Source organism: Lycorma delicatula, chromosome 4 (genome assembly GCF_047948215.1).
Source record: "Lycorma delicatula isolate Av1 chromosome 4, ASM4794821v1, whole genome shotgun sequence".
Lineage (NCBI taxonomy): Eukaryota > Metazoa > Arthropoda > Insecta > Hemiptera > Fulgoridae > Lycorma > Lycorma delicatula.
The window spans coordinates 32,866,998-32,881,287 of record NC_134458.1 but is presented as its reverse complement, the minus strand read 5'-3'; the positions used below and the strand labels follow the sequence as shown (position 1 = coordinate 32,881,287).

At 31.1% G+C, this 14,290-nt stretch overlaps 1 protein-coding gene across 2 annotated transcripts in view; it reads right to left on the bottom strand.

Annotated features, from left to right (window-relative positions):
* sno (Protein strawberry notch) overlaps positions 1–14,290 on the bottom strand; it is a 141,058-nt gene that overhangs the window by 42,701 nt on the left and 84,067 nt on the right. For both annotated transcript variants that reach the window (XM_075362614.1, XM_075362615.1), the window contains exons 16-18: positions 6,435–6,727; positions 5,179–5,278; positions 2,472–2,636 (exon numbers count right to left, since the gene is read on the bottom strand). In XM_075362614.1, the coding sequence (XP_075218729.1) occupies positions 2,472–2,636; positions 5,179–5,278; positions 6,435–6,727 (558 nt within the window). The remainder of the gene's footprint in view (positions 1–2,471; positions 2,637–5,178; positions 5,279–6,434; positions 6,728–14,290) is intronic.

The window sequence follows — 14,290 nt, the reverse complement described above, 5'->3', positions numbered from 1 at the left end:
TGCAGTTATAGCAAGAAAAATTTAATGGACGTTTTATAGCACAGTGAGGTGATATAAATTGGCTGCCCAAGATCATGTGACATGAAACTAACTTTTTTCTTTGGGGTTATCTTAAGGATAAAATAGTGTACATCAATAAACCGCAAACGTTTGATTCCTTGAGGTCTTCAACGAAGAAATTTAGACACATTGCCAACATTACCCAGAAATTATGTCAAAAGAATGAACATGTGCATCCAAGGCCAGGGCGCTCATTTGTCAGATGTTTTGTATTGCACATAATCTCACGTCATTTCTTTCTAATAAAGCAAAAATTATTAATTATCAAATAAAAGATGTGTTTTATTAAAAAATTAAAATGTTAACTCATTTTGGGACAACATTTATCATTCTTGAATCATTAGAAACACATTATAAATACTTTAGACAATATTTTGTAAACTTTAAGATGAGTACCTAAATAAATACATTCAATAATAGTTATTGGTGTAACAACATGCCTGCACAACTTGTTTAAGTTTGTCCTAAAAACAACCACAACACAGCTGATTTCTATTAATACTGTCTGTTGATCACTATTTGAATTTTCAACCAATACTGTGAATTCTTTTATATTTAACAAGTATTATAATTATATTTTTCACAAAACAAATAGATTATTTATTCTATGTCCATGTAAGTTGCTTACTATCATGTTTACTTGTCGTGATCATATGATTTATTTGTAGTTTTACTTATGATGTAAAACTTACACTATAAATAGAAATACATGGTATAACATAGATCATGTATGATCTATGTTGTACCAGTATAGCTGTTAAGAGTATAATTTACACACACACACACATATATATATATATATACATAAGCTGTGAGAGTATACTTCATATACATACTTATATATATATATATTAAAAAATTGATTTTGTATATTTATCAGAAAAAAGTTAATTAAGTTAATCATTAATCATATAAATTAATGAATATTAAAAAAATATAAAAAAAAAAACAGATGCACTTTGGATTGCAGGACAGGCTTTATGTCAAAATAAAATAGTAAATTATCATAAAGCACTGCTACAGGTATCACTCCAAAACTAATAATTAAAAAATATCATAATTTAACTCCACTAAATATTATAGAATAAAATTAGTAAAGTGTTATATAAAATTAATTAATTCACTGTATGTAGTTTATAGCAATCTTTAAAATTTCAGTATTGGATTAAATATTCTGAATGGCTTTGGGCATATTAAAAATAAAAGTCCAAAACAAATGGCTAATGCAGAATATATTTTGAAAATTTTAAGCTTACAAAAACTGAAGCTAACTTAAATAAGCTATTTAAATTAAACAGTTATTATCGTATAATGTTTCTACTTCATACATGTTTTAAAAGACTTAAATTAATAGCCTTACAGGTAATAGATCACACATTTTAAATTTTAATTGTATTAGCAAACCATTCAATAAAATATCATATACTACATACAATAAATAAATAACATTAAAAAAAGAGGGAATATATCTGGAAGAAAATATTTTCTTTGGGATAACAGAAACTGTAAAAATTGAGAAGTGCCACTCTGTAAATTTGCCAACAACGAGTAATAATCTTTGCAAGAAACTCAATTTACAGTCGGAATATCACCCCAGAATTTCTGAACATTAAAAATAAAATTACAATGAAATTTTATTTTTATGACTTTCTGAAATGAAAAATGAAGCTAAAAAGGCATTGTCAAAAGAGATGATTTAAAGTCAACTTCAAATACCTTAATTAAACTCATCGATGAATGCATTAAACAGTTTAGGGTAAATTTATTTTTAAATTGGAAAAAAAATTTCTGGATTGTTATGAAGAAATTTCACGAGTAATGTCTCCTTTCTCAGAGGAATTATCTTTTTCATAATATTTAAGTTAGAAATAGATCATTTTTCACATAAAATTCCATGTTTTAAAAATCTCTTTTACTAGTATTAAAGATCAATACTACTTTCCTCCATAATTTGCCATTTATTTATTAAAACCAGATCGACTAATCGCTATTGTTTAAACCTAAGTTTTACATTAAAATTGTTTTCATAAAGCAATACCTACAATTTTTAACTTAAAAAAGAAATTGATTCCAACTAGTCTAAACTTTTGTTATTTTAGAATCAATAATGATCTAACAAAATAAATGTCACAATATGAATGCATAAAACAAACAAGCAATAACATAACAATACAGAAACTAAAATAAGCATACCATTAAAACTTCAATTTAACAAATAATTTTAAATAACAAAACACATATGTTCAAACCTGAGTGATAGTATCATTTGATATGAGTAAAAATTGTTTGAGCTATCTTAAAAGCTGTATTAAATTTAAACAGTATTCAACAAAATCTGAATTTAAAAATTGTATCCTAGATCTGATGAAATTATGAAAAAATTAAACTCATCAAACACCTTTATCACATACCAAATTGCTGGATAGCTCTATCAGCACTCCATGGTAATTCTAATGTGATATGGACACGTCTTCGTTGATTTCTTGCACGACGATCACTCTGAAGGGAGATACCAGAACTTGCTGCTTCTGATATTATAGCTACATCTTTCTCACCATCCATAAACCTCTGTTTCTCTGTAAAAAGAAATTATCTGAATCAGTAAATTTTAAGAAGTATATGATGATATAATTAGAGGGAGTAGTTATTTAATATTTACAATTTCATGATATACATTAAATTAATAAGTTGTTTGGTCTCATTTATATTCTTATTTTAATATTGATTATTTTAGTAATTTGATACCTATTTTGAACATATGTGCTTACAAAGTCCTGAAACTTTTGATAACATTAAACTTGGAAGAACAAAGGGAGGCACTAAAAATTTAGATTAATTGTAAACAATGTAATATTAATGTATATTATTTCTACATCATCATACATACAGAAACATTTTTCTAAGACAGAAACCACTGGGGAATAAAAAAATGTCTACTTAAACAAATAAAAAACACTATACTTTAATCTACTTTGTTCATAAAAATTATCTATTTAAATCAAAATATTCAAAAATCTTAAAGGGCTTATACAGTAGTTAACATAAATTTCAAGAAACATAGTAGATCTAACATTAATTTACCTAATTTTTAATTTTTATTTTAGGCACTTTACAAACTACAGTCACCATATATTAATTACATTTAGTGATTCTAAACTAAATTTACTTAATGTTAATATAAGTGAGTAAAAATACATTATTTCTGATAATTGTTATATGTGCTAATAATAATACTCATATTAGATATGAGTAACATATTTCCAACATTAATAATTCCTATTTTCTAGAGAATAGTTTTTCCGTTTAAAAATAAAAATTTAAATAATTCATGATCTCAATAAACAAAATAACATATATGTTTGGAGAATATTATTTATTTATTGTACGGTACTTAGATGTGCTATGTCCAAGTTATTAAAACTAAATGTTCAAAAAAGTATAATAAATAGCATATGTATATATAATATCTACATACGTATAAGTACAAATTTCAATACAGCTACAAATTAACATCCAGTTTTTTCAGCATTAGATTCCAGGTGGGTTAGCATGATATGTATCTTGTGGTGGATCTTCCTTGTGTGCTCGTTGTGGGCAGTACTTAATTAGATATTCAGCAGTTGAGTTAGAGTAGCTCACTGTTCACAAGCCGTAAGGTGACATGTCCCATTTGTTCAAAAGATAATTATATCTACTGTGTTGAGTTCTTATGCAATTAAATCTGCACCACAACTGTCTTGCAGACTAAAGCCTGTCAGCTGTAGTTTTTGTTCCATAAGATCTTCCACTGTTGCTTGACAACAGTGGAGTCCTCCTTTATAAGCTTTTGGGCAAAAGAGAAGTAAGGACTCACAGACTTTTTTCACACAAATAAAAAACAGTTACGAGAATTTGAAAGCACTACAGGCAGGTAAGATAGGCTGTTTGAATGATTGAACTCAACATCAAAAAGTTTAATTTTAAGTAAATATTTTCTGATGCATGAATGCGCATATGGGTAGTCATCAACCTAAAGGCTGATATGAATTATGAGATATTTCTATCAAATTTAAACCTAGATGGCCCTTCCAACATATATTTTATCCAAGAATTAAAAGGTAATGGTTAGTTCCTCATCAGAAGCATGCATCATGTTACGATTCTTTGCATTTTATTGAACTAGTCAACAAATGAAGTTGTTTGCTGTGAAGGTCGTCTCGTTTGCATATTCACCCCACTCTTCCCCTCCTTTTGCTTGTTGTAAAAGTGTGTCGCATGAATCTTATGACTTTCTTTTGTGCTTCCAGTTAGCAGTTCATGCAATCAATAAGCCTTGAATTCGTGAAAGTGTTTCAGAAATAATATCAGAAGTAAAATATAACAGCTATGCTGATGCAGCTTTCAAACTTCGCACGATTGATTTCGCTGAGAATGGGAAGTGAGCTGCTGAGATCTCTGCGTGTTTCAGAATGCTCTCGACGGTATTTAGGATGAAACCTGCTTTGCCAATGACTCACTGTATAATGATGACATATGATGGTTGACAATGACCAATGATAATGACATAAAAATGGAGTCCAATGATGGGGGGTGACATCAGTGACAAAAACGGTGATTTGTAAGACAAAGAAATCTTACTCCAATTTCTAATTAATGCTACAAACATTCATCCAGTAACAGCACAATTATGATACAACAAAATTTTATTGTTTTGTCAATCCCCTTTGTTTCGGCTACCAAACACCACCACTGGTACCACACAAACATTGTGATTGCTTTCAATTCCTTCATTAAATATAGAAATTTTAATGTACCAATTAAGGAATTGTAATGTTTAGGGTATAAATAAATAAAGTTCAAATTTGTAATGTTCATATAATTTACACACCCCTATTTTACAACAATTTTTCCTTTAAAAAAAACCGTGGAAAATAGACGATTAAATATAGGTCTCCTACATATACAAAAATCAGATCTAGTTGACATCATTTTACTTGCTGATTCTGTCAATTTACAAACAGTAGTATATTAATATAGTGTTTCATTTAATAAAAAAATATGATACCAAAAGCAATCATTTGAAGAGAATTGAATTATGATCAAGATTAGTAAATTGTATACTGCAAACATGAAAGTTACCAGTTATATTCAATGTTTCTAATGGAACATCGACTTCTGATCGTGATTCATACTGGATTCCATCTTCTGTCTGTACAACTCTTCCTTTACGACCAGTCATCTAAACAAATTTTACAAGTACGTTATATGTATCAACAGATAAAAACACACACAACAAATGTTCACAACTGATGAAAAATTATTTATATAATATGAACACTTTATGAGCAAAATAATGAAGCAATTGTTCAGCCTAATTTATTTTATAAAATATTTCATGGCATGGAAATAATATTAAAATTAAATAAAAGGTATTTTACTATATTGTGAGGGAAAAGTGTTTCACATCTCTTAAAAAGCCCTTACTATAGCAAGTTTATACATTTATACATTAGTAATTTGTATTATTACTAATATAACAAAAATAACAATTGCAGGAAAATGAATGACAATTAAAATAGGTCGATATGTAGATTCTTAGCAATCAAAACTTAATCATCTCAAATACATAAATTTCAAAAACAAGTTACTTTGGATGAGGTTACTAATAAAACATATCCAATGAATCTATCTATTATAATGTTTTCACAAAATAAATAAAAATTCTTTTAGTGAACACTCAAAATTAATTTTCAGCAATTTTATATAATATATAGAAGTATTTTTTTGTTCAAAAGGTTAGATCATTGAATTTGCATGACGATAGGGCTGCACGGATAAGTACAGGTGTATTTGATTAAGAGTGTTGCTGCGATTTAAATAACCTGGGTAAATTGCTTTTTCTAGAGACCACATATCTTATAAGTAAACATCAATGAATTTACATCAGATCTTTACCGAATAATGATCTGGGTTGAACTGAAAAGAATCCAAAATCTGCTATGAAAAAAAGTTTATTTGCTTGGAAACATTGTTTGTAATTGATTAATAAACATACAGTAGTTGTGTGCCATCATCTAATTTAAAAAAAATTACTGTGAATTTCCTTAAGTATTACAAAAAAATTATTAATTGTCCACTCTGAACTTCTCTGCAAGATCACCGATAATGATGGAAGTACTATATACTTTTTGTTTCCAGGAATTATGATAGCCATAAAAATAATTTAAGAATCAAGAAATCTATCAAGTACATACTCACCAAAAAGACTAGTTTAATTTAACTACAATGGAAAAAATGAAACAAAAATTGATTTCTAATGGAAAAACGAGGGTAGACAGAATTGAGTGTTGGCCTGTAGTTTCCAGTATAAATAATAAATTATTAAAAGTTTTTACCTCTGCAACATTCTCTGGACCTCCTAATTCATCAATAAGTTGATCTAATGTATTTGGTGGTAATTTTTCACCCAGGGATTCTATTTGAGCAAGCAATTCCTCTTTCATAGTACAAGCACGCTCTATAGCATCTCTAGGTGGAGGCATACACTTAAAGTTACCACTGCTCGCATTATCTTGTTTTCCACGATTATTTTTATGCCGAAATAATATTGAATCAATTTTATCTTGTGTTGACTGCCTCTTTTTCAGAGTCTTTTTCTTGCCTTTCTTTTTTCTGCTAACCCAAGGATCTAAAAAAAAAAAAATCATTATTAAAAATTACAGACACCATTACATTAATATTGTATTTAAACTGAATGAGATTATAAATGAAAAAATTGTAGATTAAAAAAGACGCCATCTTTCAAAATTATCAACTATTGAAAAAATTTAATAATAGGTATAGTACTGAATTATTTATTAATTATGCTGATCTGAACATAAGACATGTGCACATGTAATCCTTAAATGTTTATCATAAAAAAAAAAAAATGAGAAAACATTAAATTATTACAGGAAGGGGTGAAGTTGGCCAACCATTTTAATATAATCCATGTACCAACATAGGTAACATTACATTTAACAAAGAGTAGAAAATGTAGTTTACCTAATAAGCATGTCAGCCCCTAGTTTGGGTTTTGTGCAACCTTGATGTATGAAAAAATGACCTTGGATGGGCAATTCCAAAGGCCACCATCCTACTGAGCCAGATAAAATAGCTGCCAACCAACTATAGAAGGAAAGGGTGCTAGTATGAAGACACAGCAGGGGGGGGGGGCGATATTCACTTCCATTGGCACTAATCAATGAAGAAGGAATAAAAGATAGGGAAATGGGAGTGGATGATCAATCAACAGAGGGATTGCTTCTGATCAGAGTAGACTGAGTTAGTCTCTATTGTCTTGGCCGGATCTAGAAAGTTGTGTAACTAACAAAATTACGTTTGTAATAATAATTTTACTACTACTACCACATTGCAATTACAGCTTAGGGAAATTTCACAACTGGATAATTTATGTTCCATGTGTCATTTTTAATAAAATAAAAAAAGAGGTGTATATTGGAATCATGTACCACAACTGTCCTGAAGTAACATATTGTCTGACACTAGTGATTTAACTACTTCAAAAAATTTATTTTTTATTTTTTTCTTAGGGAGAAAAACGCTTTCGCGTTAACATCACCTGAAACAATTATTTTCACAAAAAACTAGAACTAGGTTATAAACTAAAAACTTAAACAAAAACTTCTAACTAATATCACAGCTAAAATATCACTTAAAACGCATTTAAAATTAACATCAATCATAAACATAAAATTAAAATAAATGTAAACATAAAAAATATGAAGTTAAACTAAAAATAAATAGAATATAACAGAGTCCGAGACGGGTGTAAAGGGCCCATTCTTGGATAACAAAAAGCTTAACTTAAAGCATTCTTGGACTAACATAAAAACCATAACTTAAAAAAAAAAACTTACCACTAATAACATAGATAAAATATCACTAAAGACTTAAAACTAACCATTAAAAACTTATCACAGTAGGAATCTTAAAATAAATTTATTTATAAAAAATATATATATATATATATATATATATATATAAACTCTAATTAAACATAAATAAAATTTAACGAAGTCCGAGAGAGGTGTAAAGGGTCCTTCTCAAAACAGAAAAAAAAATTACATAAAAGTCATAATAATTAAAGGAAAAAAGAAAAAAACAACTACAATTAAATAAAACTCGAACACCAAACAAAATATATAAACCAGAATATTAAGACTTCGTAAGAATAGCAGCACCTGGTCTAAAACTTCCTTAATATTGCCCATGATTGGACGAATGATTCGGGGCAATTTAAATTTACAATGCAAGGCTGTATAACATATGTAAGCATCAAGGATGTGACATATAGTTAAGTATTTGCTGTATTGTACGCATAGAGGTGTGTTTTTTGCTGACATGAGATACCTGTGAGTGACTCAGGTATGTCCTAACTGCAATCGACAGAGGACCACTTCCGCATGATGAATATTTCTACATGAGGAGTCCAATAGCAACACAGAATTTTTGATGTGCCAGTTTGTTATCTACTGTAGCCGTCCAGTCACCTTGCCACCTTGCTTGAAGAGATTGTTTTATACAATTAATAAATTAACAAGTAGCAACACAAGTAGGGAAGGGAGGTTGACTATATGCGTCCTTGGCAGCAGAATCTGCACGCTCATTAACTGAAATTCCCTTGTGGCTAGGAATCCAGCAGAAACTCACTTGTGTGTTGTGATGGTTCAGCTCAGTGACTGCATTATAGATTTCTGTGACAATAGGATGTCCAGAGTACAAATCTACTAAAGCTTAAAGTGTACTACACGAGTCGCTACAAATAAGGATGTCAATATTTTGCGCTAATTATAGTCAAAGCCTTACTGATAGCACACAGTTCAGCAGTAAAGACACTTGTAATACCAGGTAGACCAAACATATAGGTTCTGTCTAATAACAAATGTGCATCCTATGGTATTATTCTGTTTCTATCCATCTGTGTATACTACTGCATCTGGATTTGTCTTAAAGAGAGAATGGTAAAACACTTGCTGAAAGACAGAGGAGCTGTTGATTTTTTATTGTATACAGTAAGGTTAAAATTAAATTCTATAATATTGATTGTCCACAGAGGATATAAACATGGATAAATCACAAAAATATTTTGTTAAAATTTAAAAGGTGTAGAAATGCTGGGTGCAGCTACCCATAGGTGCTGAATAATGTGGATGATCCTCATACCTACGTAACTGAGGATTTGCAAGGACTGCATTAAAATTTGGGTGATTTGGATATGCTTTAAGATGAGCAATGTAAGATGCTAAAAGTTGGTCCCATCTATCCCAAAGTGATGGCTCACCACAGTCAACAATCATGCTTACGACAGGGCTTAATCTAAAGGCACCTGTAGCAAGACAGAGAAAAGCATGATGTACAGCATCCAGTATTTTAAGCACGGTACGATGTGCTGAAGAGTAGGCGACACAACCATAATCTAAACGAGAACAAACTAGGAATAAAAACATAACAAACTTAACTGATCAGCTCATATGTCATTTTTAGTAAAAAAAAAGTGTATATTGGAATCATATATCATGAGGTAACATACTAGTAATTATCATATATCATGATACTAGTAATTTAACTTCTTCAAAAAATTAATTAATTTTAAAATAATTTTCATAGAAATTTTTAAACCTGAACTTTACACTGCACAGGTTCAGTTTTGATTAATTTCAATGAATAAATTTTTTATGTAATTTTTGAGTTAGGGTAAAGTCATTGTAAAATAAAAGATCAAACCAGGATAAATGTAAACCATATATTCTATACATGGCTATCAAAAGGTAACAATGTAAACTAGATTACAACCTATCAGGATAAAAGGACCTGGGTGAATTGTTCACTATAAATTACATAAAACTACTTCAAAAAAATTTTTTTTGGGGAGGGTGAAAAATGCTTTCGCGTTATCATTGCCCAGAATAAAATATTTTCACAAAATCTAAATTGTAAAAATCTTAGTTGCACACAGTTTATAGCAGGAGTTTTGCAAGCAGGAAATCTGAAGTTAATAAATTAATATTTTACTAATTATTAATATTAAAGTTTTCTCCTTTTTTTATACATATAAATTTTTTTATTAAATTAAGAATATTTTACAGTGAAGCAACTATGCTGCATCTTTTTCAATTCACTTATATAATTATTAATTTTTTTAAGAGTCAGCAATCCAAGAGTTTGCAGAATCATACAAAAGAAACTAGTATGAAGCAATAGATAATATTTCAGATACATGTTAAATCTTTCCTCAGTTACTAATGCCATGAAAAAATTTAACTATATATAAATATATGGGTATTTATATAAAATACCAATTTTTCTTTTTCAATAATTTTCTATACTATTATATAAAGAGGAAGGGTTTTTTTTAATGTTCAGGATAAACAAAAAAACTACCTGATCAATTGCAACCAAATTTTTATCCATGTTTCTTGCTTATAAATACATTTCATTTTGAAAAAAAAATAAAAAATAAAACACGTTAAAAATATAATGCTTCACTGCCTCCATATGTAGTATGTTGACTCCCAACTAGGCGGCAGACATGTTGCATTAAATTCAGTCTACTTAATCATGTGAGCGTAAGCTGCCGATAATTGTTAATTATTGAATATCAGACAATTTTAATTCGTTTCTTTGATATACGTATAGTAGTTAGGTTAATGCAGTTGTATTTGATTTCTAAGGTAATGATATACTGGTTCTGTGATAGGTGATATTTGATTATTCAAATTTATTTATTCATCAACTTTGGCAGTATTTGTTGAGCGATAAATATTTGATAATTCAAATTTATAAAATACAAATAAAAATAATCTACACATAGAAATTAAATTAAATAATCTGTAAATTAATTGACGGCAACGGACTGCTTCTAGCAGGAGAGAGTGTAACAAAAAGCTTTGCTTTTAGCAAGGAGGGAGCTATGTACAGCCATCCAGTGCACCACCATTGATCTGCTCTACACCAATAACAGCTAAAATAAAAACGTAAGCACATACAACAAACAAACAAATCCATGCATCATCTTGATGAATCTATTTTATGCTATACAATATAGGAAAACTACTTTAAAGTTCAAATCTGCTTTTGAATATGATCCTCATTTGGATTATATTAATAGTAAAGATTTATAAATTGGTGCAATGATTAAAATATGCAATCATTTTTTTTTGCAAAAAAAAAGATGAAGCACCTGGCATATGTTGTTATGGTGGGAAAGTCACTTCCTACACTTAATGGGCTACCAGAAGTTTAATTTTAGGATCTCATCCTTTGTTAAAACAATTTCTTGATAATGTTGGAAAACACAACACTTTATTTCAGATGACTTCTTTTGGTGCTAAAAAAACTGTAAAGGGAATTTATACCATTTAAAATTCAAGGTCAAGTTTACTGTTGCATAGGAAGTTTATTACCAGAATCTGATAATACCAATGTTTACAAATTCCTTTCTGATGCTGATCAAACTTCTCTTAGTACTAATATTGTTCTAAACCTGAAGAAGGAACTAATAACAGAACTCCAGCACGTTTTGCTGAAAGAATTTAAATTAATATTCATGCTGATCATGTACCTGTTAATCAACATAGGGGTTGCTATAATGCACCAACTAATGAAGTTGCTGTTTTAATGGTCGATGAAGATAAAGGACCTGGAGATATAATCTTACATTGTCGTGACAGTCAAATGTAACATATGTCTTGAGCTTCATTGCTCTTATGATCCTTTACAATATCAACTTATGTTTTTGAAGGGTGAAGATGATTACCTAACTGTTTCGCTAAATAATAATCAACAAAATAAAACAGTTTCCTGCATGCAATTTTATGCTTATCGACTTATGGTTTGAGATAATATTGTGTTGACATGATGGCCAAAATGATCACTGAAAGATTAGCCTTTATTTGTAATAACCAAAAAAATTATGCTGATAATTACATTCATCTTTGAGATATGTGTAACAAGACACCAATGTTAATGCTAACAACATGGGTCAAAGTGTCATACTTCTCACATGTTTCACTGGTTCACCATGGTATATGCATAAAAAATCTCAAGATTCTATGACATACATGCGTAAACATGGGCATCCATATTTATTTATAACTTCTACATGAAATCCTGAATGGCCAGAAATAAAAATGAACTATTCACTGATCAAAAATCTACTGATAGACACTATATTACATCCAGACTTTTTTCCATTTGAAAATGAAAAAACTCCTAGACCTTATTAACAAAAGAGAAATATTTGGTTCGGTCAACTGCTATGCACAGAGTGTTGTGTGGCAAAAATGAGACTTACCTCATTGTCAAATATTAGTATAGTTAGTAACTAAACTATGACCTGACAAAATTGATCTTATATCTGCTAAACTCCCTGATAAAAATGTTGACCCCCCCATTATTATATGACGTTTGTAAACATATGTGCCATGGATCATGTGGCGATATAAATAAGTAATCACCACGCATGATAAATGGAAAATGTTCAAAAAAGTATTACAACACTCAAACTACAGATGACAGTTACTAGACTTATCGCAGGTGAAGTCCAGAGGACGGAGGTCATACAACAACTTTAAACATGCAAGGTAACATAATTGATATCGATAATAAATGGACAATGTCCCACATTGTCCACTGTTGCTTTAATGCCTACATAAACGTTGAATTTTGCAACTCTGTGCAAGTGATTCTGCAAATATATTAACAAAGGTTCAGACAAGCAACTTTTCGATTGAATATCAAAAAGATGAATTGAATCGTTACATTAGTGGTAGATATATACATACATCTGAGACTGACTGGCAATTTTTTGACTTTCCAATACATCTATGTTATCCCACTATTGTTCACTTAGAAAACTATCAATGTTATTTCACCGAACAAAATTTCAGTCCTTGAAAGTCCACTCTTACTGCTTTTCTTTAACATTATCAGTCTGATGACTTCGTTAAGACACTGTTATATCCTGAAGATCCTAGATACTATACCTTTTTTTTCCCTTCCCCTTTCTGGAACTGCTCTTGGAGCATTACTTCTGACAGGGGAAGTATACAGCCATCAGATGCCAGTATCCAGAGTTCCCGCAAAGATGACCACAACATGATCAGGGGCCCTCTAAGCACTCAGTCGCAGGCCTATCCGGCCTGGCACCCTCCAGCGTCAAATTCCCTGTCGAGCTTCCTCCGAGGCATGAAATCTGTCACTCACTTTCTTAACGTAGTCCTCCATTCAAGGGGTTCTCTCATCATAATTCTCCGAGTGTCTTCTGGATTAAACATGACTTCTGTGCCCAAGGCTTCCAGCATCTCTTGATGTTTATTCTCAAATTGTGCACAACTAAAATAAACATGTAGAGGGGTCTCCTCCTCAGCTCACATGGGACAAAGGTCTGAGTGGTCCAAACAGAATCTGTACAAGTAAGCTCTATAGCTTCCATGGCCTATTAGGAACTGCATTAAAGAGTAATCCAGCGAGCCATGAGTCCTGTGGTACCGGCTTGTAATATCTCCAACAATGCGGTGTTTCCACCACCCTTTCATCCCACCTGCTTTGCCAGATTCCTAACAACTCTTCTTCTATATCAGCAGAAACTCTTCTCTTATCAGCAGGAGTTAAGAGGTCCCAATGCCCAGAATCTCTTCCTTTGCTCAATCAGCAGGTCTATAGGTAAACGACCAGCCAAGACCTCGGCTGCCTCAGAAACTGTGCGATACACGCAGATTATCCATCAACAGCATCTCCTGTTGAAGCCTTGAGTTGTCATAAATATTTTGCGTACTTAGTGATGCTGCCCCACAATTCAGCCTCATACAATATCGTGGCATACGCAACTCCTGCCAGCAGTCTCCTCTGCAATTGGGTAGGAGACCGGCAACCAACCTCATCATCTTCTCCACTTTGGAAGCTGCCTCAATGGCCTGTGTTCCAAACCGGACCCTTGTGTCGACCCAGACCCCGAGGTATTTAATCTCAGGTCTGGCTTTGATCTGTCTTCCCTCCAAGGTAAGTTTCAGCTTCAGGTGCCTCTTGGTGAAAGAAATTGCCAGAATCTCTGTTTTATCAGGGCCAAGCGTGAGGTCCACCCTTGCAATCCACTCTTTGATGGCATGATAAGCATCGCGTATCTTAATAGTAGCCTCATGAACTGTGTCAACCTCCACCGTCAAAGCGAGGTCCCTGCCACAGGAACCCA